Below are 25439 nucleotides of genomic sequence, written 5' to 3'. Positions count from 1 at the left end.
GCTTACAAGATCCTTTCCTTCCTCTCCCCACAACAGACACCTTGTGAGGTTGGTGGGGCTGAGAGAGTTTCGAAGAACTGTGATTAGCCCCAGGTCACCCAACAGGAATGTAGGAGTGCGGAACACATCTGGTTCACTAGATAAGCCTCTGGCACTCAGGTGGAGGAGTGGGGAATCAAGCCTGGTTTTCCAGATTAGACTCCACCTGCTCTTAACCACAACACCATGCTGACAAGCAAAGCCTTCTAGGGAATAATCAGAAACTTGTACTGAACACAGTAATGGATTATTAACCAATGGAGTGTCTGCAAAATGAGTGGAACAGGCATGCTCCACCTGCACCCTAGAGTAATTGGGCATTCTGTACAAGCTGGATTTTCCGAGTTCTTTAAAGGCAAATCCACACAGAATGCATGACAGTAGTCTACACTCAAGATAGCCATGGCATTGATCCACATGGCCAGATCAGCCAAGTCAAGATGGAGGGCCATCTTCAAGGCTGAAATGGTCAGAATGCATTGTTTTGCAACTGCATTAGCATGCTTCTCCAGCAATAATGCTAGATTCAGTATAACTTGTAGGCTCTTAACTGAGCCAGCAAGTCTCAGCGGGACCTCATCAAGTGGGAAGTACAATATTCTTAAAGACCTCTGCCTTTTCAGCTAACATGAGAGAAGTTTGGATTAAAGGAATAACGTTGTGGAAAGATTTACAACATTATGAAACTGTGTAAATGCATAAGATCTCGTGTGATTGATACGTCCAGCAAAATTGTACCATTTTGAAATTCTAGGATGATCAATTTGAAAGGACCCTCCATATCATTCATTCATTCATTCATTCATTCATTCATTCATTCATTCATTCATTCATTCATTCATTACCTTTATTAGGCATATGCACCCTCCATATCATGTCTTCCCCCTATGAAGAAAATTGCCTAGGGAATACTGGATATAATTTATAATGTGCAGGAATTAGTAGTTTTAGATTTGTCATGTAAGTGAACTTAAACTTTGAGTAGGTGTATATTTAGCTATGTTTACCCACTGCCATAACAGGACAGGTACAAATTATACATGGCGGGGATATACGAGTAAATTTGAGTGCATGTCCACCCGTTCACATCTAAAGTTGCGTGTGTAGGCTTACTTTTTTTCCCAACAAAGATGGAGTGCCCCGGCATGAGGTTGTAAACTCTTACTTCCCCTGTCTTAAATTCCTGATTTCTGCTGCTTTCAACACTTTTCTTCCAGAAGGGCTCACTTCCACCATACAAGCTTGTGTGGAAGAAAAGAGATAAGCAACAGAATTTAGCCAGCTAAGGGGAGGAAGGGGTAAGGTTTACGTCCCGGTGTCCCATAAGCTTCGTTTTTGTTTTAAAAATTTGCATCTTGGCATCCAGGGTTGCTAAAATGGTAAAAACAAAACCACATCTCTGTTCAGGTTCTGCAGAGCTTATTTTTAACCATTAATGTTGTTTTGTCAATAACTCCTGTGCTAAATCCTAATCCAAAGAATCTTGCTAAAATTTAGAATATTTTAGGCTTTTAATACCTGCCTACATTAATAACTATTAGGATGAATCTTGATGATGTAAAGCTAGTTGTGGCAGTCATTTTCCTTGTAAAATGAGCACTGCTAGATTTGACTGTTTCCTGTAGAGTTAGAGACCTGTATTCAGTGTGTCTGAAGGAGGGAAACTATTTTAAAGGGAAGTTTTTCTCAAACCCATAAAAGTTTTTCTCAAAATTTGTAAGGTTTTTTTTTTAAAGGGTTTGGAAGGTTTGGAGAAACTTAGATAATATCCTGCTCTAGGTACCCATGAGTAAAACAGAGAGAAGGAATGTTCATGACAGTGTACTTCTGTACCGTTTCAGATTTAGCCCTTAACTACCATGCTTTTGGAATATACATTTCCACATACATAGTATGTTTGGTTCTGTCTGGAGGGGACCAGAGTGGTTGACATATTTTGAGGACATGGGGAAAGAGATGCCCCTAATACTACTCATGCCCTTCCCCCAAAGTGGTGAGGCCCATTCTGGATAGAGCCTTGTGTACCTTCCATGCTGTAATGCAACATTCAGTTTCTAAGATCAGTGTTGGGTAGTGTTGTGGTTAACAGCAGGTGGACTCTAATCTGGAGAACTGGGTTTGATCCCCCTCTCCTCCACATGAGTGGCTGTAGTCGACCCACGTGGTCAGCGTAAGAACGCAGCGCACGACAGCTGAGATAACATCTAGGTGGAGATGCGCCAGCAGCTGGGGAGACCGGAGGAGTCCGATGTTCTGGAAGCGAAGTCTCCCCGTCTGGGCCGGGTTCCTGGCACCTTTTATTGTTACCCTATCGGGGTGGTGGAGGAGGAGGGACCCGGGGGGAGTTCCGGGGAGAATCAGGGAAGAAGCCGGGGAAGGTCGGGGAGATCATCATGTGATGCATGATCTCACATCTGCTCTACGATCTTGAGGAGGAGAAGGAAGCGTCGCATCGCTGTCTGAGCCTAATCCTCACCTGGGGGGCAAGACCATTGTCCCTGCGCCCGGTGCATTGGAGTCAGACAGTTCATGACCCACGTGACTCGCGTAAGGGGGGGATGAGGAGAGTGGGGCTGTGCGATGCGACCGGCAAGGCCGCAGGGTCCGTTAAGGCGTCCCTAAGCGTTCCTACCTACTGGCTGCTGGGATTACGGCAGTGCACTACTACATCTCCTCGCTTACATTTTAGAAAGAAGGGGGGGCCGAAATACTTAAGGAAGCGATTTAAAAGGGACGCTTGTCTCCTACTGCTTGGTCAAGCTTGGTCAAGCTGACCAAGCTGCTAATGTGTAAAACATTAGAACTTTGAGTGGCTGAGGTAGGGAAATTCTGAGGAGCTTTACACATTACGTTACAGGCACATATTAGACGCGCATTGAAGCTGAAACAAGATCCGGATAGCAAGTACACACAATTAAACTCTATGCAGAGCTGTACAATAGCACTCAACTCATCACTCCTCCGGCAGCCAGCTCCAGAGGGCTGGACCACCCAATGGGAGCAAAACATCATACTTCAGATTAGATACAACTTCTTGCAGCTCCCACGCGACTTCTCATGTATTGAATCAACTGGGAATTATCACAGAGCTTGAAACAACACATATTATGTACATTCTCACAACCTTGGTGGTGTAACAACAACAAGTAATCAATAGCGACACTCCATTGTCTAGGGTAAACGCTTTGAGTTCTGAAGTTCCTGCTGCCTTTCGGAGGCCAGGGCTACCAAATGCGGTGGAGGTGGAGTTGATGGACTTCAGCATGTGGGCACAGGCCAGCCGGCCAATAGTCTTAGCATTGTAAGAAGCCCGGTCGGGGGACTCCCACTAGGGAAGTTGCAGGCGAACAATCCTGCTTCTCGAGAGGGCGACAGCGTGCATCCGACAGGAGGGTCGAAAGGCAGAGCGGAGCGGGCCCGGCTGGCCCGGCGATCGGGCTCGGGGTGGAGCCTGGGGTAGGGCGATGGTGAAGGCGACTGGGGCAACAAAGAGTTCCGGCAAAGTCGAGGCGTATGGAATGTAATTAAAGCGTTCTCTCCCTGCGAAAGGTCCAGAACCAGCCCCTGGGGGCAGGATGTTTCGAACATGGGGAATGTCCTCGTGTGTGTGCAGTTCCAATTGGCCGGAGGCGATGGGCGGCCTAGGTGAGTTCCCGCTTAGCTGCGCCCCGGTGATCTCGAAGCGCATGCAGAGTGTTGGAATCGTGGTTAGCGACAGTCTTAGTGACAAGAGAGAGAGCTACCGGCGGGGAGGTTTGGGCGACTGATCCCCAGTCGGGCTCATAGAGTACCCTGATGGATGAGGCATTCATGAAGGGGCTTAGCGAGACTCGCTAGAAGATCTCAGGGCGCTTTACAGGCAGTGAGCAGGCAGGAGCTTAGCAGGCTCCGACTTCGACCTCAGGTACTGGCAAAGGCAGAAGGATGAAGGCGTTGGCAGCGGCAGCAAACTGCTCCCCAGATGTTGGTCTGTGTATGGCTTCGTCAGAAGTTGGCGGATCGCCATCGGCAGGAGGCAGCAGAGCAGGCAGGGCGGTGACGCCGAGTTACTTGGCCGGTGATGATACGCCAAAGAAGAGCGGCACAGAGGGTTCTCGGGTGTCTCGAGAGTCAGGTTCTTGCTGGCGCCCAGCAGCTCTAGGAGCCTGGCTGGTGGTCGCCTGATCGCCTCTCCCAGGTCATTCGGGTCTTTGGGCGTGGCGGCGACGGGCGTTCCTGTTGAGATAAGGCTGGGCCGGGATCCTCCTAGAGAAGATGTGTTCCATCTCCGGGATGGGGTTAGTTTCTTCCTGGCGTTTCATTCCATGGGTTGGCCTGTCATGGCGTAATCGGAGTCCACACACGAGGACCTGTAGGAAGAGGACTGAAGCACACCCCTTTCCCAGATTCACTGGGCGGAGTCCCGCCAGGCTCAGTTCTAGAGATGATGGCGGGAGATCCGAGTAAAGCTAGTGTTTAGATTTAATATATAGGAAGGGAAGAAGGCTTGTTTTGCAGCCTGTGAAGGTTAAGCTTTTAATGCAATCCTCCTCCTGGGGCCCTACACTCCTCTTTCTTTAGTTGTTTGACAGGGGAGGGCAGGAGGTAGTATGCATGCACCCCTGGTGGAGTAACTTCGGGCTTCAGAAGCGCCATCAGGTGCGCCAAAGGCTGGTAGGTCCGGAGCCCTCGAGGGGAGGAACGAGGCGGGAGTCCTGGGGATTGTGGGTATGCATGCTTAATCAGCAACACAAAGGGCTTTAAAGCACCCCTTTGGGGATAGGGTGTATCCGGGGATGGAAGCTAATCAGGCAATTAGAGGCAAATTCCTCGCACACACAAAGGAAAAGGAAGGGAAGGGGGTTTCTTTTGCAAAGGGAGTTGCACTTACCGTGACCTTTGGTGGCTAATGCATGGAAGCTGGATGGTGCGCAAATTTTTGTGATCCCGACTTATCTCTTTGGGAGAATTGCTGCCGCCGAAACCACTCGCCTATAAGCATTACGGCGGCGTGAAGGCAGTAACACCACCCACCCAAATCATGAAGGATCTGTGTTTTGCAGCAACCCCTTGTGGGTATTAGGGGAGGCTATAATGCCGCCAGCCACTTCTTTTAAACTGGGCCCTGTCCTGACAGTGCTGCGGTATCAGGTGGACGGGCCCAGATTTTTTAATCCAGGAGGGCCAGTCAGGCCAATTTGGCCCTCCCGCCTCTACCTGGTCGAAAAAAACAGAAGGAGAAAGAGGGGAGGGAGAGGGAAACAGCAGTTTTCCCGCGGAAATTCAGCAAGCAGTCTTCTGAAGGGCATCAGATTGGGATCAGACGATCTGTGACGGCTTTACCCATCCCCAGACCAAGAGTCGCTTTGACCCGACCGACTCATGAGGTTCCCTTCCCAGATTGATTGACATGGATGTCTAAAACGAATGGGGGCGGACTCGTGAGCTGCCGCTCGAGTCCTGGGCTGTTGACCGTGAGCCAGTACGGATGCTCCGCTCCGCGGGTTTGTCTCCCCCCCACCCCCCCAGATGCTAAAGCGGGTGCCTCGTCGGCCACCGGTCGAAATTACTGGTTAACCTCTCGGCTGCTCTGATAGCTGACGGTAACATCAGCGCCGGGTGTCCACCAGGCCCTTTGAACTTACATCTCCCTTCTATGGCCGGCGAAGCTCCAGATATGGACCGGGAGCTTCCCGATAGATGCCTTCCACCGCTAAGCACGGTGGTGTAGGCTGCGCCCATGTTGGCTGCTGGGGGCTCGTAGCCTTTGTTAGATTACCGGCAAAGCTGGCAGCGCATGGGGCAAGAAGAAGAATCAGGCTGATAGCGCCCAGCGCTGGCTCAGGCGGGCAGCTCCTGTGGGATGTTTGTCCAGACCTGGAGATTGGATGGGTCCTTGGTGGCGTGGAGCTTCGCATCACTTCCCGGACGCGATGAACAGTCCCTGTTCAGCGTGCAGAGGCCTTTGGCAGCACCAGCCCAATAGTCTCCGGGTAGGGATGGGCTCAGCCATACTGGGTTGGAATAGCGACGAGAACCCTTCGTGGGTAGAAACTTGAAGCGAGATGGGCTGGAGTGTACATGCGCAGCCGCAGATGCCACGAGAGGGGGGGTGGTTTTGGCAGGGGCCTTGGCGCTGGGTCTGCTCTGAGTACTCTCCTCCTTGGTCCTGGTTGGGGAAGCGACGCCAAGTGCGGAGTTCTCGGCGGGCAGTCGTTTCTCCAATGGAAGCCTTCCGGCAACGTGGGCACCGGGTTTTAGGTGGCCTTCCTCCTCCTGAGGGAGGACCCTCCTCCATCGGGGTTGTAGGCCCCCCCACCGGATACCATTACACTGCCCCTTCGGAAGCGTCCGGTCTGCCGCAGTTAAAGCAGTCATCCTGGAGACTGTCTCCGCCCCGGGTGGAGAGTGCTGCGAGGAGAGGCTAGCTTTGGTGGCGGAGGACCCGATGTCCTGGCAAGCCTTTTAAGCGCATAATGTCGGCTCAGTTCAGGATTTTTTGCCCAGGCCCGTGGATTGTTCTGGCGCGGCACTCGTGTGGAAGCGCTTCTCTTCTTTATGCGGTGGCCATTGAGGAGCCCGCTGCTTTGGAGCCTCCTCTCGCTATCTACCTGCCTCTCTGAGCTCCTGGAGACCTGTTCACAAAATTAGGCATAGGGCCTTTGGGGTTTTGCCGGATGGATGGAGAAACTCTGGGTTGGCTATTGGCCGGGCATTGGGGACTTTGACAAATGCCTTATAGAAGCACACTTCTCAGAGGCATGCACCGTAAGGGTGTGGCCTCAGCGGCAGGACAATCTGATCGCTGATTCGGCAAAAGCATCGAAGCCACCGTAAAGCTGCAGCGGGTATGCGTGGTAGAAACGCCGCCAGAGGTGGCTGCTCTGTTGAAGCTTGCTGCTGGCGGAACCCTCAACTTCTTCCCAGACCACAAATTGATGCAGGGCTCAGGAGCATCGCGTAAAAGCGGTGGTCTTCCAGTCATCTGGGAACCATTAGGTGGTTCTCTTATGTAGCCTCCAGCATGCCTCTCACAATGTAGGGGCTACAGTGACTCCGTCCGTCCCCGCATTGCTTTTCATGGAGCTCAGTGCTGATGTTATAGTTTAGGGCGGTACTCGGCAACCTCACCGGATGATCGCCACCCTCTCCCCCCCCCTCAGTATCTGTAGCCAGCGGAAGTGAGACGGGGCACAATGCAAGAATTCGGCATCGCCTTCTCTCGCCAGGGTTTCTTTCTTCCTGCAGATCGCGGACTAATACGTTCTGGGCGAGAGTTTTGAAACCCGCGCCATTACGCGATATGCGCTGACGGAGGTGCAGTGGCAATTAACCCGAGGAAAATGAAGGCGGATAGAGGGAGGCGGCTGAGCCGCCGGAGAAGTTTGAATTGGGTGAAGGAGCCGAGGGGGGCAGAAGGGAGGACAGGCCCAATTTAGTGGATAGAAAATTCCGGGGGTTGAAATTGAAGGTGAAAAGATCGAAAGCGAGGGCGGCTCTACAGCAAGGGAGCCGAGGAGTCTGCAGGCTGATGGCTTAACAAAACATTGTCTCCACGCCAGTAGCAGCCACGACTTTATCGTAGCGAGGCTCTGTCGCTAAGAAGTGCGCCGATGTTTTCCCCACAGTCCATGCAGATTCAATGTCCCCCCCTCTGGGTACCATGATTACACTCGAGCTTCAATCTCCTCAACCACTTGCGCAGCTCCCTTGCTTTAACAGGGGACCCTGCCGCATTGGGTGCGCTTTCAGTTAACGCTTTCAGTTCGTCAACGCGTTGTTACCGCTAAGCCCTGCTTTTTGCAAGCTCCCATACTTCCCCACCGGTGTTCCGGCCGGACGAGAAGTGTCCCTAGGGCAGCGCTGTCTCTGGATGCGCCCGATCCAGAGGGACGAAGCGATGCACTCGAACGGTGGTCCCTGGATCGCGCCCGATCCAGCGGACTTCGATATCGCGAAGCCCTCTCTCCCAGCGTGACGAGAGCAGGGTGCGGAGGTTCGAGGATTCGGGTTTCGGCACCAGCTTGTAGTGTTACGTGGTCAGCGTAAGAACGCAGACGAGACGCCGGAGATAACATCTAGGTGGAGATAAAAGCCAGCAGCGGGAGACGAGGAGGAGTCCGTGTTCCTAGCGAAGTCTCCCGTCTGCCGGTTCCTGGCACCTTTTATTGACCCACCTCATCGAGGCGTGTAGGAGGAGGAGGACCGGGGAGTTCCGGGAGAACGCGAAGGGCGGGAGATGAGAGAGATCATCATGTGATGCGCGATTCTCATCTGGCTACATCTTGGAGAGGTGAAGCGTCGCACGCTGTCTGAGCCTAACCCTCACCTGGGGCAAGACCATTGTCCCCTAAGCGCGGTGATTGAGTGGGCTAGTTCGACCATTGACTCATGGGGGGATGAGGAGTGGGGGGAGTCGCGATGCGCACCGGCAAGCGTCATGAGGTCCGTTAATGCCCCAGCGTTCTACTACTGTGGCCAAGCTGTAGATTACGGCAGTGCACTACTACAAGTGGCAGACTCTAATCTGGTGAACCAGATTTGTTTCCCCACACCTAAACATGAAGCCTCTAAGAACTCTCTCAGCCCTGTCTGCCTTACAAGGTGTCTGTTGTGGGGAGAGGAAGGGAAGGACTTTGTAAGCCGCTTGGAGACTTCTTATAGGAGAAAGGCAGGATATAAATCCAAACTCCTCCTCTTCTTTGTATCCCAGTTTGTAAGAATTCAACATTACAGAATTCAACAAGAATTATATTTATCTTGGACTAGATATATTTCTTCTTTTGACTCTGGACGACTAATTATACGATCCTGCTTTTAACTGTCTGCTTTTCTGTGTAATGGCCAGATGCTCAGCCCACAGAGGGGGAAAGTGAAGTATGGAACCAAGTGAGTGCTGTGTTGCAGGACTCGGAGAGCATGCTGTCAGACTTGCAGTCCTACAAAGGAGCTGGGCAAGAGATTAGAGAAGTATGTCGATCTCAGAAGAAAAATCAAAATCAGCCAGCTGCATTTTGCCTTCCACTCTGATAGGTGGTTTTGTTGTTGTTATATGTGTGTTTGTGATTATGAAAAATTAGACAAAAATAGTTGGAATCTTCCTGATTTAGTCAACCCTTCATCTCAGAGATTGCCACTATGCCCAGGTAATCGGATGAAGCTCCCAAAACAGTAATTTAATTGAAGATTGTAGTAACACTTCTTCCCGTTCCAAATTTTAATAATACAGAGGCTTGGTTTTTGTGTGCGGAAGGCTTTCCATCAGTAGATTGTGTCTTTCCTGCCTTTCACGTTATCCCAAAATACATCCCTGAGATACATCTCCTGGCACACCCCTGGGAACAGCATTTCAGATGGCAGAAATCCTTCCACCCATAGCTGGATCCTTGCCTGGGCTACTCCTCTTATATGCACCAGGCACAAATGGCAAATATTTCCTAAATCTGTTTTAGCTATTAATGACTAAGAGGATAGATGACAAAATCTGCTGTGAATGAGAACATTGCACGTTGGTGGCTTCTAAGCATCCCTGCCAATTCTGCTGCTAACGGTGCACCTCCAAAAAGACTTAACAGGCAGCTTGGTTTGGGGGGGTCTAATTTGCAGACACGTTGTCATGATTACACTGCTGTTTACTTATTCAGCTGCCTCAACATACATGGAAGGAAGTTCTTTGTCTCAAAGAACTTAAATTCTAAATATTCAATAGAAAAAAGGAGGGAAAAGCAAGGCTCAGAGAACATTGAATTTTTATTGTAATTGTTAGAATCTGTTGAAAGAATTAACTCTCCTCTAATAAATAAAAAGTCTTCAGGGGGAATTCAATGCAGGTGTATTCAAATATAGGACCACACTGGGGTGAATGTTGGCTATTTTGTACCATGGGCATAGTTGTGACACTGGTCTAATTTTTTTTTTTTCCTCAGGCAATACAAAACCCAAATGATATTCAGCTTCAAGAAAGAGCCTGGAATGCAGTGTGTCCGCTGGTGGTGAGGTTGAAGCGATTTTATGAATTTTCCCTCAGATTAGGTGAGGATCTTCTTAATAGTCTGAATAGAATTTACTGGCTAATACCTTCTGAATGTTTGTTGAGATGAACTTCTGTTATGCCACTTTGCTATCTGAGAGTGTCTTCGCCTTCTCGTACATGGACTTCTGCATGTTATTTAATCATGACTTGATGGCAATCTGGAAAATCCTTCTGATGCCTCCAGGGACCATTCTGCATGGGCCAAAAACAGCGCCCCTGGAACGGTAAAAACACTGTTCCAGGGGAGCGCTTCGCACGGCTGCCACCTCTGCAACAAGTCAGCACCATGCTTTTCCCCCCAACCAGCAAGGAAACACTGTTTTTGAAACTCACTCAATGATTGAGTCTTTCAAAAAACGAAGCGTTATTATTACCTGATTGCGAACAAATGGCGCACCAGGTCAGAAGTATACTTTAAGGTGCCTTCCGTTTTGTTACAAACTTATGGGTTTCTCTTCTCGCCAAGAGGCCTCGCGAAGTGATCAGGGGGACACACCTTCCCTCAGACCCCTGAGGCATTTCCATGGCCCTGACCTGGCATAGCGTGGCATGTCCCCTCATCCCTGTGGATATAGGCAAAGAGGGAAGAGAAGATGCAAGTTCACAAACAAAAAATGCCCTCTGTATTGAAGGTAGCTTCCGCGAATGCAGCGCTTCAGGGCAGCTTCCACCCGGCGTGCTGTATGCTGGTGTGCCACCGTTTCACAGGCCCGTGCAGAGTGGGCCCAAGACTGGTGGTGCCAGCCACCTATATACAAAATAATACCTTAATTATTGTGTTGCAAGGACTAGCAACAGGAATCATGATAGGGGATTCCTTGAGAACATGGAAGGAAATGGGTGGGCAGGTTGGCAGAACATGGACATGTGGAAAGGTATGCAAAAGTTAACTAGAAGAAGGTGGCTCATTCAGGGCTTTTGCATCCAGAGTTTACATGTTCCTGGGTGCAGATGTCAGCTAGGAGGGAATTCCCATAAGCTATGTTCCAGAGGTGTGGCCAGATTATCAGTGCAATTAAAGAACTAAAGGTTCTCTTCCTAACCTCAAAAAACATTATTGTGTGGACATGGATCCTGCAAAGGAATTTATTGTTGAACACATTGGTTCCAGTGTTATTTCCAGATTTGACAGTACAAACAACGCAGGAGGCTTTTTCTCTAATAATGACTGCTAAATGAATATATGTGTAAACAATTGAGTAAAAGCCATGTATGATATTTTGCTAAACATTTTTTTTTGAAGTTGACTTGCTTGGTTAAACATCAATGCAGATTTTGGCATGCTGTAGTCTGAACACTTTTTTTTTTGATAAATGAAATGAGTTTGTGTAATTTAATTTTCTTTTCCCTCCTCACATGCCCTCCCCCTCCCCAGAGAAAGCCCTGCAGAGCTTACTGGAATCCCTGACCTCTCCACCCTATACGCCAACTCAGCACTTAGAGCGCGAGCAGGCTCTTGCCAAGCTCTTTGCCGCCATCTTGCATTTTACTCTCCGTTTTGATGAACTCAAGGTTAGGAAAAGTTGATGTTGGATGCTAAAATCGGTTTGTTTTGGATTAGTAATTTTGAAGGCCTATTTTTTCCATTGACCTCTTGATTTGTTTTGTAAAGATGAGGAACCCAGCAATTCAGAATGACTTCAGCTATTATAGGAGGACAATAAGTCGCAACAGAATAAACAATATGCATGTAAGTGAAGCGAAGATTTTTTTAGAAGCTTACTCTGTAAGAGAAGGTGACTGGGATGATCATTCTCTTCTTGTTTTGCAAATAAATGTGATATGTGTAAAATACTGTTTATTCGTTCCTTTCTTTCCAAGGTGTATATCGCTGCCACCAGGAATTCAATTCCAAATGCCTTTTTAATTGTTGCCTAAAATATCGTGTCTGAACTCTAAAGCGGTTTGGAATATGTCTGTGCTCCTGAGGAAGAAACTCTCATAAGTTAGTGGTGTAGGATTCCAGGTTAATTTGAGCAAATTGAAATTGTATTTATATATTTTCTTTAGCTTAATGGTTACAAGAAGTAATTTATCTTTCTACAATGAGTAAAACAACTTGAGGCAATAACTTTTGGCTGAGGTGACTTTCACCACATAAATCTACTCTCACTCTCTCTAAATCCCTGTGACCATATTAGGATTTGACTCCATTGCTGGTCTCCCTGTGTCTTTTATGTGTAATCTACCTTTCATTGTTGTGGGTATTCTGTGCAGCCCCACACTGGGGACTGCGCTTGCCAGGTCTGCCATGGAAAGATTTTCAAGCTTTTTGTCTGCTCTGCAGTTACTTTATATAACCCTAGAAAGGATTCTAGTCAGAAATCTGCTTCCTAATATCATACTGTTCTCTGTTTATTAACCCCTTCTCAGTCACAGTTTACCACAGACTGATCCTCTCTTTCCCTTTAAAAAACACACAACCATTCTGCCTCTCTCAAGTGTCAACCAATCACCTCACTCTCTCATCCTCCTTTCTTCTACACCTTACCTCTCATTTAAAGAAAAACACACACAATATTTTATATCATTACAGTGACATATTGATATTAGTTATTCAGTTGACACTAAAGGCAGAGGTTTGACTTGCCATCTCCATGTTTACGGCAAGCTATCTTAACTAGTGTTTCCTTGTGTTTTCCATCAGCTTGACATTGAGAATGAAGTGAACAATGAGATGGCCAACCGAATGTCCCTCTTTTATGCAGAAGCTACGCCCGTGTTGAAAACACTAAGCAATTCTACAATGCGCTTTGTTGCAGAGGTGATGAGACTATAATATGTGTTCTGAAAACAGAAAGCAAATCACCAGGAAGTACCAAATGACTGATCCATTTTTTCCCCTTCAACTTCCCCAGAACAAAACCCTACCAATTGAGAATACGACGGACTGTCTAAGTACAATGGCCAGTGTATGTAAAGTCATGCTGGAAACACCGTAAGTTAGCTGTAAAAGAAGCAGAAATGCATAGTTTCATTTACATGTTTATGTTTACTTTTTGGTGTAACAGTACAAATATTGTCAAAAGTGTGTTAATGTTTGCAACTTTTACAGCCCAATCCAGAGTGGGGGGAAATTGACTTTTGGTGCCGGTGCGGAGACCCACTGGTACATTTGTCCATCCTGCCAGTGTAAGTGGCACTCAGGGAAGTGGGCAGGTGCCTCAGAGCTCTGCAGCGCCTGACCCAGAAGCAGACTCTGGCCTCCGAGCTGCTCCAGCCTAAACCTGGCTTCCAGCACAGCTGGTGGTGGGCTAGGGTTGTTCTTGGGCATAGGTGTCAAACTCGTGGCCCTCCAGATGTTATGAACTACAGTTCCCATCATCCTCTGCCAGCATGATGCTGGCAGGGAATGACAAGGAACTGTACTCGCAACATCTGGAGGAATACAGGCTTTATTCCTGTCTGATAACCTGGGGATGGAGTTGACCTTAATTGGCTTCCACTGGGCTTTCAGTCTGGGATTGCCCCAATACAGGAATTGAACTTTGACCTATGGGAATTTTTCAGCGGTTGGAGACTTTCCTCTTTTCATCTCTTCATTGCTTTTCATTACTTCTTTGCATTGCCTGGCGCAGTAGATTGGATTGGGCTGATAGGGAGCCCATTCTGCTACAAGTTTGAAGATAGCCACTAGTTCTTTCAGAGAAGAGAAGGTGATATGAAGGAGCCATTATGGGCTGTTTCATGTATAATAATCGTGTTCTTTCTGTTACAAAAATCTGCACAATGTTTTAAAAACATGCAAAACATATTTGACTGGAGGCTACAGTGGGACAGAAGAAACAATTGTGTATCTTGTGAGTAGCTGTGCTTCCATCTCTTTCAGTTTGTGATGGATAAACTTTCCATTTTTTGAAATAAATTGAAAATTTGTATTAGATAAACTTCCCATTTGCAAACTGAAAATTCTTCAACAATTACAAGCAACGTTGGCAAGGAAACTTGTATTTTATCGAGAGTTCTAAATTGTTTCATAATTTTTAATAATGAGTTTTTAATTATTCCCATTCATCAACCCTTATTTTCTTCTATGTAAAATCATTTTTTAATTAAAAAATATATTTTGGCTGTGATAACTACTGGTACCCATTTTGGTGAAGGGAAAATTATGCATTTTTTTTACATTTTTTCCTGTGTTGCAGAAGTGCAATTTAAAAGTATCTTGCTGAAGTGCCATTGAAAAATATATTTTGTAAAGTTTGTAATATTTTCAGGCTCTGAACTGAATAGCCCAGGCTAGCGTAATCTCTTCAGCTATCAGAAGCTAAGCAGGGTCAGCCCTGTAGTTGGATTTGAGACCTCCATGGAAGTCCAGGGTTTCTACACGGAAGCAGGCAATGGCCAAACACCTCTGAAAGTCTCTTGCCTTGAAAACGCCAAGGCAGGGATCTTCAAACTATGGCCCTCCAGATGTTCAAGAACTACAATTCCCATCAGCCCTGCCACTGATGGCCATGCTGGCAGGAGCATGGCCATGCTGGCAGGGGCTGATGGGAATTGTAGTCCATGAACATCTGGAGGGCCATAGTTTGAAGACCCTTGCTCCAAGGGGTCATCATAAGATGAATGTGACTTGACAGGAGGAAAAAAAATCTGTTTTCCCTGACATGAATGGCCCAGGCCAGGGGTCTGCAACCTGTGGCTCTCCAGAGGTTCATAGACTACAATTCCCATCAGCCCCTGTCAGCATGGCCAATTCGCCATGCTGACAGGGGCTGATGGGAATTGTAGTCCACGAACCTCTGGAGAGCCACAGGTTGCAGACCCCTAGCCCAGGCTGACCAGAAGTAAGGTTGGCCCTGATTAGTACCTCGATGGGAGACTACCAGGAAAGTTCAAGTTTGCCATGCAGAGGCATGCAATGGCAAATCACTTCTGTTCATCTCTTGCCTTGCAAACTCAATGGGTTTACTGTAAGTCAGTTGTGACTTGGCACTTTACACACACACACACACACACACACACAATGTTCTCAGTATTATAAAACAAGAAGGGCAAAAGCATTATCAAGCAATGACGTTTTTTAATCAAAATAGACTTCATTGCAAAATAAGGGGCACTTGTATATTGGATCAGCCAGTTATTTTCAGAGATTAATAGCATTGCTGTAAGCAGCATGCCTTCAATGAAATGATTCTCTCCCACATTCACTCCCGCACAACTTATCAGCGCTCCACCTACCTCTACCCTCTAACACTAGAGGTATTTATGGTGCCATTCAATAGAACTGTGTCCATTGACTTCAGAGTACAATTTGTAGAAGCTCTTAGTTCGTGACATGATGTCATCATTACAGTCAATTTTAGTAGCCTCTTCTCTGCTCTGTTTGCTACTGATTGCAAGGACATGAATGTTCAGTTTGATATAGAATCATTTTTTTTCCAAGTGCTCCATATAGGCGGTAGCCGGAAAAGAATGGATGAAGAAAAAAAGGTATGTCTTTGGGTAGAGAGATTGGGCCTGGTGCGTTGGGATGCTACACAGGGTTAGGGACCCCTTTAAATTTTGGGAACCAGAACACTTTGCGAAAAGTGCCTTTAAAGCCGCTGGAAAATGTTCTTTTATTTTTTATATACCTCCTTGCCATTTCGCAGTTGGGGTCGCCACAACATGAGCTCTTGGTAAAGTGTCGAGCATTGGGAAGGTTGAGAAGGCCACTACGCCTGGGTGTTTTAATGCACTTTGGCGAAAATATAAGCTATTATGCTATTGCTGCAATGATGCACTTTTAGTGAGCTTTTTCAGAAGAAGTGCTAAACAAATATACCCATTTTCTTAATTACTGATGGAAATACTGCATGACAAGATGATACTTAACAATGTCATATGGTCCACTGTGGACATATCTTGAAGTACAAGCAAACTATAATTGAAGTTCCTTAACTTTTGTATAATTCATGATCGTAAGAAGGAAAATTTGTCTGATTTGTGTGTGTTTTTGCTAAGAGACACAGTGTCCCTGCTTTGGCAAATTTGACAAATATTTAAAGTGGGAAAAGGGAGGGGAGAAAGATATGGTAAGACAAAAAAAAAGAGGGTCAGAGATCTTTAAAACAGGTCACTTTCCACATGATTTTACTCTTTGAGTCAATTGTGTATTTTTACAAGCTTTGATGTTGAAAGATTGGTCATTCTGTCAGGAGAACCTAATGAACCTTATGCTCCTCAGTCACACACTGACATGGTTGTATATAGACAATGCAAACATGTTCATTATTTAAAAACTGAGCCTTGTGCTGTGTCTTTAATGGACATGTTTTGTGCAAGTAGTTGTTTGACAGTTCCTGGAGATCTTTGGAGATATAACTATGTTTTCTGAGCCTAATCCTCATCATAATCAGGGCATCCAATTGCACAAATCTATAGGAGTAAAAAATTAAGGGTTGCCTTATTAAACGAAGTTCACTAGTCTAAAAGCAGATGAAGTGCATCAGAAAAAAATCAAGTGGTAAGCATCCAACAAGACAATCAGCAGAGTCCTTCTCTAATTAAGCTTTGTTTTGTTGACACAGGGATTGTTGCACAAGTCATAACACTGAGAATGGCATGATCATTGCGCAGTTATTTTTGCTGACCATTCTCCACTTTCATATACTGTTCTTTAATTGCATGATTAAATTTAGATCAAATCAAAACTTTATAAATTTAGACCACATTCTAATGCTAGTAGTATGCCTTACTGCGAGCGAGAAATCACTCTTTGGACATCAGTGGGGTTTTCTGTGTGAAATCACACACCGTAATTTTTATTTTTTAAAAATGCTTCCTCTAGCTAATGGCTTTTATGCTATCAGAAGTGGAATAAGTTCTTTCTCTGTGCATGTATACATCCTGATTTCATGCACTTTGAGGTATTAACAGCCCAAATCCAGATTGGAAAGGGGGGTGCCATTGCAGCTGAGGTCAGCACAAGAGAGGTACCGCCGTACCACCTCCAGTGGAGCTCCAGGAGGATCAGCAGGCAGCCAGGGATGGAGGCGGAAACCCTGCCGCCACCCAGAAAACTCCAGGGGCATTCCCAAACCAAACACCAGGTGGAAGCCAACTACTGCTGCCTGGACCCCTGGGAACACCCATAGCTCATCCCCAGCCGCATTGGCATCCTCTTTTACACCAGTGCAGGTCTGGGGCAGAAGCCTCTTCTGGATCCAGCCCAGCAGAACTCCGCAGCACACACCCACCACCATGTTTGCCCCCCTTCTAGCATAGGCAACCACAATGGCACGCACCACACTTCTACAGTTCATCTCAAGATCAGGATTTGACTGTAATGTTTTTATAGCAGTACTGAAATGCCATATTTAGCATCTTTCTAGAATTGCATTTTGGTATTGCATCACGCTGATGTTCACTGTTCTATTTGATTCATCCATGATCCACCTAGTTTATTATTTTTAGTAAAATCTGCAGGGTCAGTATTGTAGAAGAGACTGTCTATGGAAAAGATGTTTTGCGTTCACTTTGCACTGCTTAGAAAATGATTTATTTCTGATTGGAAATATGGAATAAAATCAATTATTGTTTTTTCCCCCCAGAGAATACAGAAGTAGGTTCACTAGTGAAGAGACCCTTATGTTCTGCATGAGAGTCATGGTTGGTGTTATTATTCTCTATGACCACCGCCCATCCTGTGGGAGCTCCAAGGCCTCGAAGATTGATGTAAGAATAATAATGAGGGTTTTATGGCTAAGCAAAAGTTTTATAGGAGGTACAAAGGAGACACTTTAGTTATATCTTTTTTACTTTTTTGTACAGCTTTTGAAATATATATAAAATTGGAGGAAAGCCCCTTGGAGGAAGATTGGCTCCATGTCAATATTTAGTTCACTCTAAACCAAGGGTGTTGAACTCCGGTCCTCCAGGTGTTCATGGACTATGAATCCCATCACACCAGGCTGATGGGAATCGTAGTCCATGAACACCTGGAGGGCCAGAGTTTGATTCCCCTGCCCTAAATATTTAGAATAACCTAAGGGTAGTCCTTGGGCCCAGAACATTGGGGGGCATTTAGCATTCACTCACAAGTGTCTGGAGGAGGCAAGAGGGAAAGTTGCTTGAATTATTTTGAAGCTCAAGATCAGGAAATCCACCATTTAGAGAAAAAGAGAACGCTAGACAGTCTGGTTGTTCTCACTGAGTCAGTTCAGGCCTAGTTTAATGTTCATTCATTTATTTCATTTACATCCCGCCTTTCTCACTGAGACTTAAGATGGAATATACAATTAAGAACAACGATTATGCAGTTGAAAACAATCAAGGCTGTGTAATGCACACATCCAGCAATGTGAAAAACCAAATCCTTAACAAAATCTGACTACTACTGTAAATTTCAATCTCTCTACTTTGTTTATATACTGGAGTCGGTTTGTACCAAGGATAGATTAAGATTGGTGGGTTGGATTGAGCACAAAATTTCCGTTTACACCAGAGTTCTTGCACATGTGAGCCAGCGAAAAAGAACATGGCTGCACAAAATTCCAATGTGTTGTATCCATACACGCATTTTCTCTCTTATGCATGACCTTGAGCAACCAATTATTGCGTTCAATAGTAAACAGGAAGGAAAAATTGCTAGGTGTTGCACAAGTCAAAATGTGCTAAGACTGTTTATGTTTTTTGCTTGTGCATCACTGTCCAGGGGCTGATGGGAATTGTAGTCCACGAACCTCTGGAGAGCCACAGGTTGCAGACCCCTAGCCCAGGCTGACCAGAAGTAAGGTTGGCCCTGATTAGTACCTCGATGGGAGACTACCAGGAAAGTTCAAGTTTGCCATGCAGAGGCATGCAATGGCAAATCACTTCTGTTCATCTCTTGCCTTGCAAACTCAATGGGTTTACTGTAAGTCAGTTGTGACTTGGCACTTTACACACACACACACACACACACACAATGTTCTCAGTATAAACAAGGAGCAAAAAACGTATCAAATACAATGATTTTTAATCAAAATAGACTTCATTGCAAATGAGGCACTTGTATATTGGATCAGTTATTTTCAGAGATTAATAGCATTGCTGTAAGCAGCATCCTTCAATGAAATGATCTCTCCCACATTCACTCACACACAACGCATCACCTACCTCTACCCTCTAACACTAGAGGTATTTATAGTGCCATTCAATAGAACTGTGTCCATTGACTTCAGAGTACAATTTAGGCGCTCTTAGTTCGTGACATGATGTCATCGTACAGTCAATTTTAGTAGCCCTTCTCTGCTCTGTTTGCTACTGATTGCAAGGACATGAATGTTCAGTTTGATGTAAAATCATGCACTAAGTATCCATATATATGATAGTGTGGAAAGAATGGATGAAAAAAAAGGATTCTGGTATGTCTTTTGGAGTGGAGATTGAGCCCCTAGTGCAGTGGTTCTCAACCTGGGGGTCGGGACCCCTTTGGGGGTCGAACGACCCTTTCACAGGGGTCGCCTAAAACCATCGGAAAATGGTCTTTTTATATTTTATATATACCAATTTTATGATTGGGGGTCACCACAACATGAGGAGCTGTATTAAAGTGTCGCAGCATTAGGAAGGTTGAGAACCACTGCCCTGGTGTTTCATGTACTAGCTTAATATAACTATTATTGTATTGCTTTAATAAATCACTTTTAGTGAGCTTTTTCAGAAGAAGTGCTAAACAAATATACCCATTTTCTTAATTACTGATGGAAATACTGCATGACAAGATGATACTTAACAATGTCATATGGTCCACTGTGGACATATCTTGAAGTACAAGCAAACTATAATTGAAGTTCCTTAACTTTTGTATAATTCATGATCGTAAGAAGGAAAATTTGTCTGATTTGTGTGTGTTTTTGCTAAGAGACACAGTGTCCCTGCTTTGGCAAATTTGACAAATATTTAAAGTGGGGCGAGGGGAGAAAGCATATGGTAAGACAAAAAAAAAGAGGGTCAGAGATCTTTAAAACAGGTCACTTTCCACATGATTTTACTCTTTGAGTCAATTGTGTATTTTTACAAGCTTTGATGTTGAAAGATTGGTCATTCTGTCAGGAGAACCTAATGAACCTTATGCTCCTCAGTCACACACTGACATGGTTGTATATAGACAATGCAAACATGTTCATTATTTAAAAACTGAGCCTTGTGCTGTGTCTTTAATGGACATGTTTTGTGCAAGTAGTTGTTTGACAGTTCCTGGAGATCTTTGGAGATATAACTATGTTTTCTGAGCCTAATCCTCATCATAATCAGGGCATCCAATTGCACAAATCTATAGGGTAAAATTAAGGGTTGCCTTATTAAACAGTTCACTAGTCTAAAAGCAGATGAAGTGCATCAGAAAAAAATCAAGTGGTAAGCATCCAACAAGACAATCAGCAGAGTCCTTCTCTAATTAAGCTTTGTTTTGTTGACACAGGGATTGTTGCACAAGTCATAACACTGAGAATGGCATGATCATTGCGCAGTTATTTTTGCTGACCATTCTCCACTTTCATATACTGTTCTTTAATTGCATGATTAAATTTAGATCAAATCAAAACTTTATAAATTTAGACCACATTCTAATGCTAGTAGTATGCCTTGCACAAACAGAAATCACTCTTTGGACATCAGTGGGGTTTTCTGTGTGAAATCACACACCGTAATTTTTATTTTTTAAAAATGCTTCCTCTAGCTAATGGCTTTTATGCTATCAGAAGTGGAATAAGTTCTTTCTCTGTGCATGTATACATCCTGATTTCATGCACTTTGAGGTATTAACAGCCCAAATCCAGATTGGAAAGGGGGGTGCCATTGCAGCTGAGGTCAGCACAAGAGAGGTACCGCCGTACCACCTCCAGTGGAGCTCCAGGAGGATCAGCAGGCAGCCAGGGATGGAGGCGGAAACCCTGCCGCCACCCAGAAAACTCCAGGGGCATTCCCAAACCAAACACCAGGTGGAAGCCAACTACTGCTGCCTGGACCCCTGGGAACACCCATAGCTCATCCCCAGCCGCATTGGCATCCTCTTCTTACAAAGTGCAGGTCTAAAGTGAAGCCCCTTCTGGATCCAGCCCAGCAGAACTCCGCAGCACACACCCACCACCATGTTTGCCCCCCTTCTAGCATAGGCAACCACAATGGCACGCACCACCCCCACAGTTCATCCCCCCCCGCATCAGGATTTGACTGTAATGCTTTTATAGCAGTACTGGAAATGCCATATTTAGCATCTTTCTAGAATTGCATTTGGTATTGCATCACGTTTGATGTTCACTGTTCTATTTGATTCATCCATGATCCACCTAGTTTATTATTTTTAGTAAAATCTGCAGGGTCAGTATTGTAGAAGAGACTGTCTTTGGAAAAGATGTTTTGCGTTCACTTTGCACTGCTTAGAAAATTATTTATTTCTGATTGGAAATATGGAATAAAATCAATTATTGTTTTTTCCCCCCAGAGAATACAGAAGTAGGTTCACTAGTGAAGAGACCCTTATGTTCTGCATGAGAGTCATGGTTGGTGTTATTATTCTCTATGACCACGTCCATCCTGTGGGAGCTTTCTCCAAGGCCTCGAAGATTGATGTAAGAATAATAATGAGGGTTTTATGGCTAAGCAAAAGTTTTATAGGAGGTACAAAGGAGACACTTTAGTTATATCTTTTTTACTTTTTTGTACAGCTTTTGAAATATATATAAAATTGGAGGAAAGCCCCTTGGAGGAAGATTGGCTCCATGTCAATATTTAGTTCACTCTAAACCAAGGGTGTTGAACTCCGGTCCTCCAGGTGTTCATGGACTATGAATCCCATCAGCCCCTGCCAGGGGCTGATGGGAATCGTAGTCCATGAACACCTGGAGGGCCAGAGTTTGATTCCCCTGCCCTAAATATTTAGAATAACCTAAGGGTAGTCCTTGGGCCCAGAACATTGGGGGGCATTTAGCATTCACTCACAAGTGTCTGGAGGAGGCAAGAGGGAAAGTTGCTTGAATTATTTTTTTGAAGTTTCAGCATCAGGAAACGACCATTTAGGAGAAAAGAGAACGTTGTGACAGTCTGGTTGTCTCACTGGAGTCAGTTCAGGCCTAGTTTAATGTTCATTCATTTATTTCATTTACATCCCGCCTTTCTCACTGAGACTTAAGATGGAATATACAATTAAGAACAACGATTATGCAGTTGAAAACAATCAAGGCTGTGTAATGCACACATCCAGCAATGTGAAAAACCAAATCCTTAACAAAATCTGACTACTACTGTAAATTTCAATCTCTCTACTTTGTTTATATACTGGAGTCGGTTTGTACCATTAAAGGATACATTAAGATTGGTGGGTTGGATTGAGCACAAAATTTCCGTTTACACCAGAGTTCTTGCACATGTGGAAACACAAGAAAAAGAACATGGCTGCACAAAATCTAATGTGTTGTATCCATACATGCATTTTCTCTTATGCATGACCTTGAGCAACCAATTATTGCGTTCAATAGTAAACAGGAAGGAAAAATTGCTAGGTGTTGCACAAGTCAAAATGTGCTAAGACTGTTTATGTTTTTTGCTTGTGCATCACTGTCTCTCAATTTCTGTAAGATTGATCTTGAGTTGATTTTAACCACCTTAAAATATGAATTTCTCATATATGCCTCAGTTAGCTGCCTTCATGGTGTGTGTTTGGGCAGAAAGGTGGGATATAAATTTTGAAAATAAAGCAATCTTACAGGAAAACAATAGGTCAATCATCTGGATCGGGAAGACTAGAAAGCTTGTAATAGGTAAGATTATAGTCCGTCGTCTCTAGGATCTTGGCATACTTTATAGAGCCTTCAGGTTTGTTTAAATGTCTCAAAATAGACATTGAATATGATGAGAAGATTTCCAGATAGGCAGGCAAAGAGGATGTTAAGTAATTCAGAAGGTTTCAGACCATTTCTAACAAAAAGGTGCATCATTTATAAATGAATCTAACATACTTAGGATAGCCAGGCTAAGAAGTTCTGCTTTTAACCAACATGTAGGCATCAAATTATGTTCAGGGTTCTAAACTTGTTATCAGCGTGCTTGTTCCCTTTGTTTTCAAACAGAATAGAGGCTGGGAAGCCTCTATTCTGGTATTCTTCTGATCTCGAACACGTTTTGAGCAATATTCAATGATCCAGAAATTTTGACTGGAATTAGCCGCCACCGCCCCTGTAATATTCTTAAATACCTGCGTGATTTCTTTTTCTAGATGAAGGGTTGCATAAAGGTTTTAAAGGAACAGCCTCCAGACACAGTTGAAGGACTGTTGAATGCTCTCAGGTATGAACTATTCTTTTGCTACCTTGGTTCCATAATCGGTTTAATTTTGTATTGTTAATGTGAGTTCAGTGTATTGTCAAAGGCTTTCACGGCTGGATTCAACTGGTTGTGGTGGGTTTTCCGGGCTGTGTTGCCATGGTCTGGTGGATCTTGTTCCTAATGTTTCAAATGCATCTGAGGCTGGCATCTTCAGAGATGTATCACAGAGGCCCCTTCCGCACACGCAAAATAATGCGTTTTCAAACCACTTTCACAACTGTTTGCAAGTGGATTTTGCTATTCCGCACAGCTTCAAAGAGCACTGAAAGCAGTTTGAAAGTGCATTATTCTGCATGTGCGGAATGAGCCAGAGAGAAGTCTGTTACTAACTCTGGACACAGTGAGTAGCAGACTTCCCTCTGTGATACACCTCTGAAGGCGAAACATTAGGAACAAGATCCACCAGACCACTGCCACACAGCCCGGAAAACCCACCACAACCAGTTAATGTGAGTTGTTGTTTGTTTTGGTTTTTACTTTGTCTCTTTAAAAAAAATTGGTGTTGCCAGGTTGCAACACAGAGCTCCTTCCTTCCTTCCTTCCTTCCTTCCTTCCTTCCTTCCTTCCTTCCTTCCTTCCTTCCTTCCTTCCTTCCTTCCTTCCTTCCTTCCTTCCTTCCTTCCTTCCTTCCTTCCTTCCTTCCTTCCTTCCTTCCTTCCTTCCTTCCTTCCTTCCTTCCTTCCTTCCTTCCTTCCTTCCTTCCTGTGAGTTTAAATGGTTGGTGTGGCAGATAGAAAGGGAAGGTAACAAAAGATTCCATGAAGGAACCAGGTGGGGATGCAGAGACCTATGGGAGAAACCATCGCTTGGGAATAGAAATTATTATTTGTCTGCAGAAAGTCTGAGGTTCAGTTTCAGGTTAAAAAGAATACCAGCTTGTACATGGTGCAATTGATGTCACTGTAGGATCAATCTGTTTTCATGCAGTGAGCGTCTGCATATTTTCAAGTTTGTTTAGAATGTTCAAATGAATAGACACCATGTTCATTGGGTGATCCCAGAAAGTTTTCTAGGGTTGGTACAGGACGTTGTGTCCTGCAACTGGCAGTGTTTGGTGTGGTATAATAAACAAGTAGGTAGCAGCTGAAATGATGAGGGAAGTGAATGCGTGCAGCATAGCAAGGCTGAATTAGGGCAACAGCCCTGTAATTTCCATTTAATTTCTGTTTTCCCTGTAAATGGCAGACCCTGAAGATTGTTTTTATTGCTCCTTGTTGTCCAAGCCACCTAAAAAAGGATACTAGGAGGATACTAGGTTGCTCTTGATGATGTTTTATTTGTATGCATAGGTAGCTTTCATTTTGTTGTAGGCACCTTCCGCGCATGGAGAATAATGCACTTTCAATGCACTTTGCAGCTGGATTTTATTGTTCAGAATAGCAAAATCAATTTGCAAACAATTGTGAAAGTGGATTGAAAGTGCATTACTCTGAATGCGCGGAAGGGGCCTTTGCGCCGTAAGGTGTTTTATCTGTTTCATAGTTTCCAAATGCAATGGTTAGTTTTTGCTAAAGTGACGAAGCCCATCAACGTGCTTCAGGCTATTTGTCAAGACAACTGAGAATAGTTGGAAATTATTACAGTTTCTCCACAAGGTCCCCTTTTGACTTTGCCTTTGTAACTTCTAGGTTCACTACAAAACACCTGAACGATGAATCAACTTCCAGACAAGTTCGAGCGATGCTTCAGTAATGCCCTCTTTGGACAAGTGGACTTTTGTATTATTTAGAGAAGATGTTTGTTTACATAATTTAATAGTGTGTGGTGTTTAAATACAAATGTGTATTTACATAACATAACAATTGTTGCTACAGTATGTGGACTTGTATTAATAAAGTGACTGGCTCTGTATAGCAGAGCATCAGTTTATGCTATTCTTACCCTTTGGCAGTTTAAAAAGGTACCTTAATTTGAATGTGTAAATGACATAATTATCTATGTGCCTTGGTTTTTTTTAATGTTTCTGTAGATGTATGCAGTATTTCTTTTCGTCATAGTGGTCTCTGAGCAGTTCCACATATGGGAATGTACCTTTGAAGACCTTGGTGTGGAAACTTGGGTAGTTCTGAAAGGAATTTTCCTGTTCTCACTTCAA

At 44.7% G+C, this 25439-nt stretch overlaps 1 protein-coding gene across 4 annotated transcripts in view; it reads left to right on the top strand.

Moving 5' to 3' along the window:
• Positions 1–25224, top strand: part of CYRIA (CYFIP related Rac1 interactor A) — an 84788-nt gene extending 59564 nt beyond the window's left edge. For all 4 annotated transcript variants that reach the window (XM_048498870.1, XM_048498879.1, XM_048498854.1 and 1 more), the window contains 9 exons: positions 8867–8988; positions 9945–10050; positions 11427–11563; positions 11664–11741; positions 12699–12815; positions 12910–12989; positions 21465–21591; positions 23235–23305; positions 24973–25224. In XM_048498870.1, coding sequence (XP_048354827.1) covers positions 8867–8988; positions 9945–10050; positions 11427–11563; positions 11664–11741; positions 12699–12815; positions 12910–12989; positions 21465–21591; positions 23235–23305; positions 24973–25036 — 902 coding nt within the window. In that variant the 3' untranslated portion in view covers positions 25037–25224. The remainder of the gene's footprint in view (positions 1–8866; positions 8989–9944; positions 10051–11426; positions 11564–11663; positions 11742–12698; positions 12816–12909; positions 12990–21464; positions 21592–23234; positions 23306–24972) is intronic.
• The last annotated feature ends 215 nt before the right edge of the window (positions 25225–25439 follow it).

This window comes from Sphaerodactylus townsendi, linkage group LG01, assembly GCF_021028975.2.
Source record: "Sphaerodactylus townsendi isolate TG3544 linkage group LG01, MPM_Stown_v2.3, whole genome shotgun sequence".
Lineage (NCBI taxonomy): Eukaryota > Metazoa > Chordata > Lepidosauria > Squamata > Sphaerodactylidae > Sphaerodactylus > Sphaerodactylus townsendi.
The sequence above is the reverse complement of the archived record's forward strand: the minus strand, read 5'-3'. Positions and strand labels throughout refer to the sequence as shown.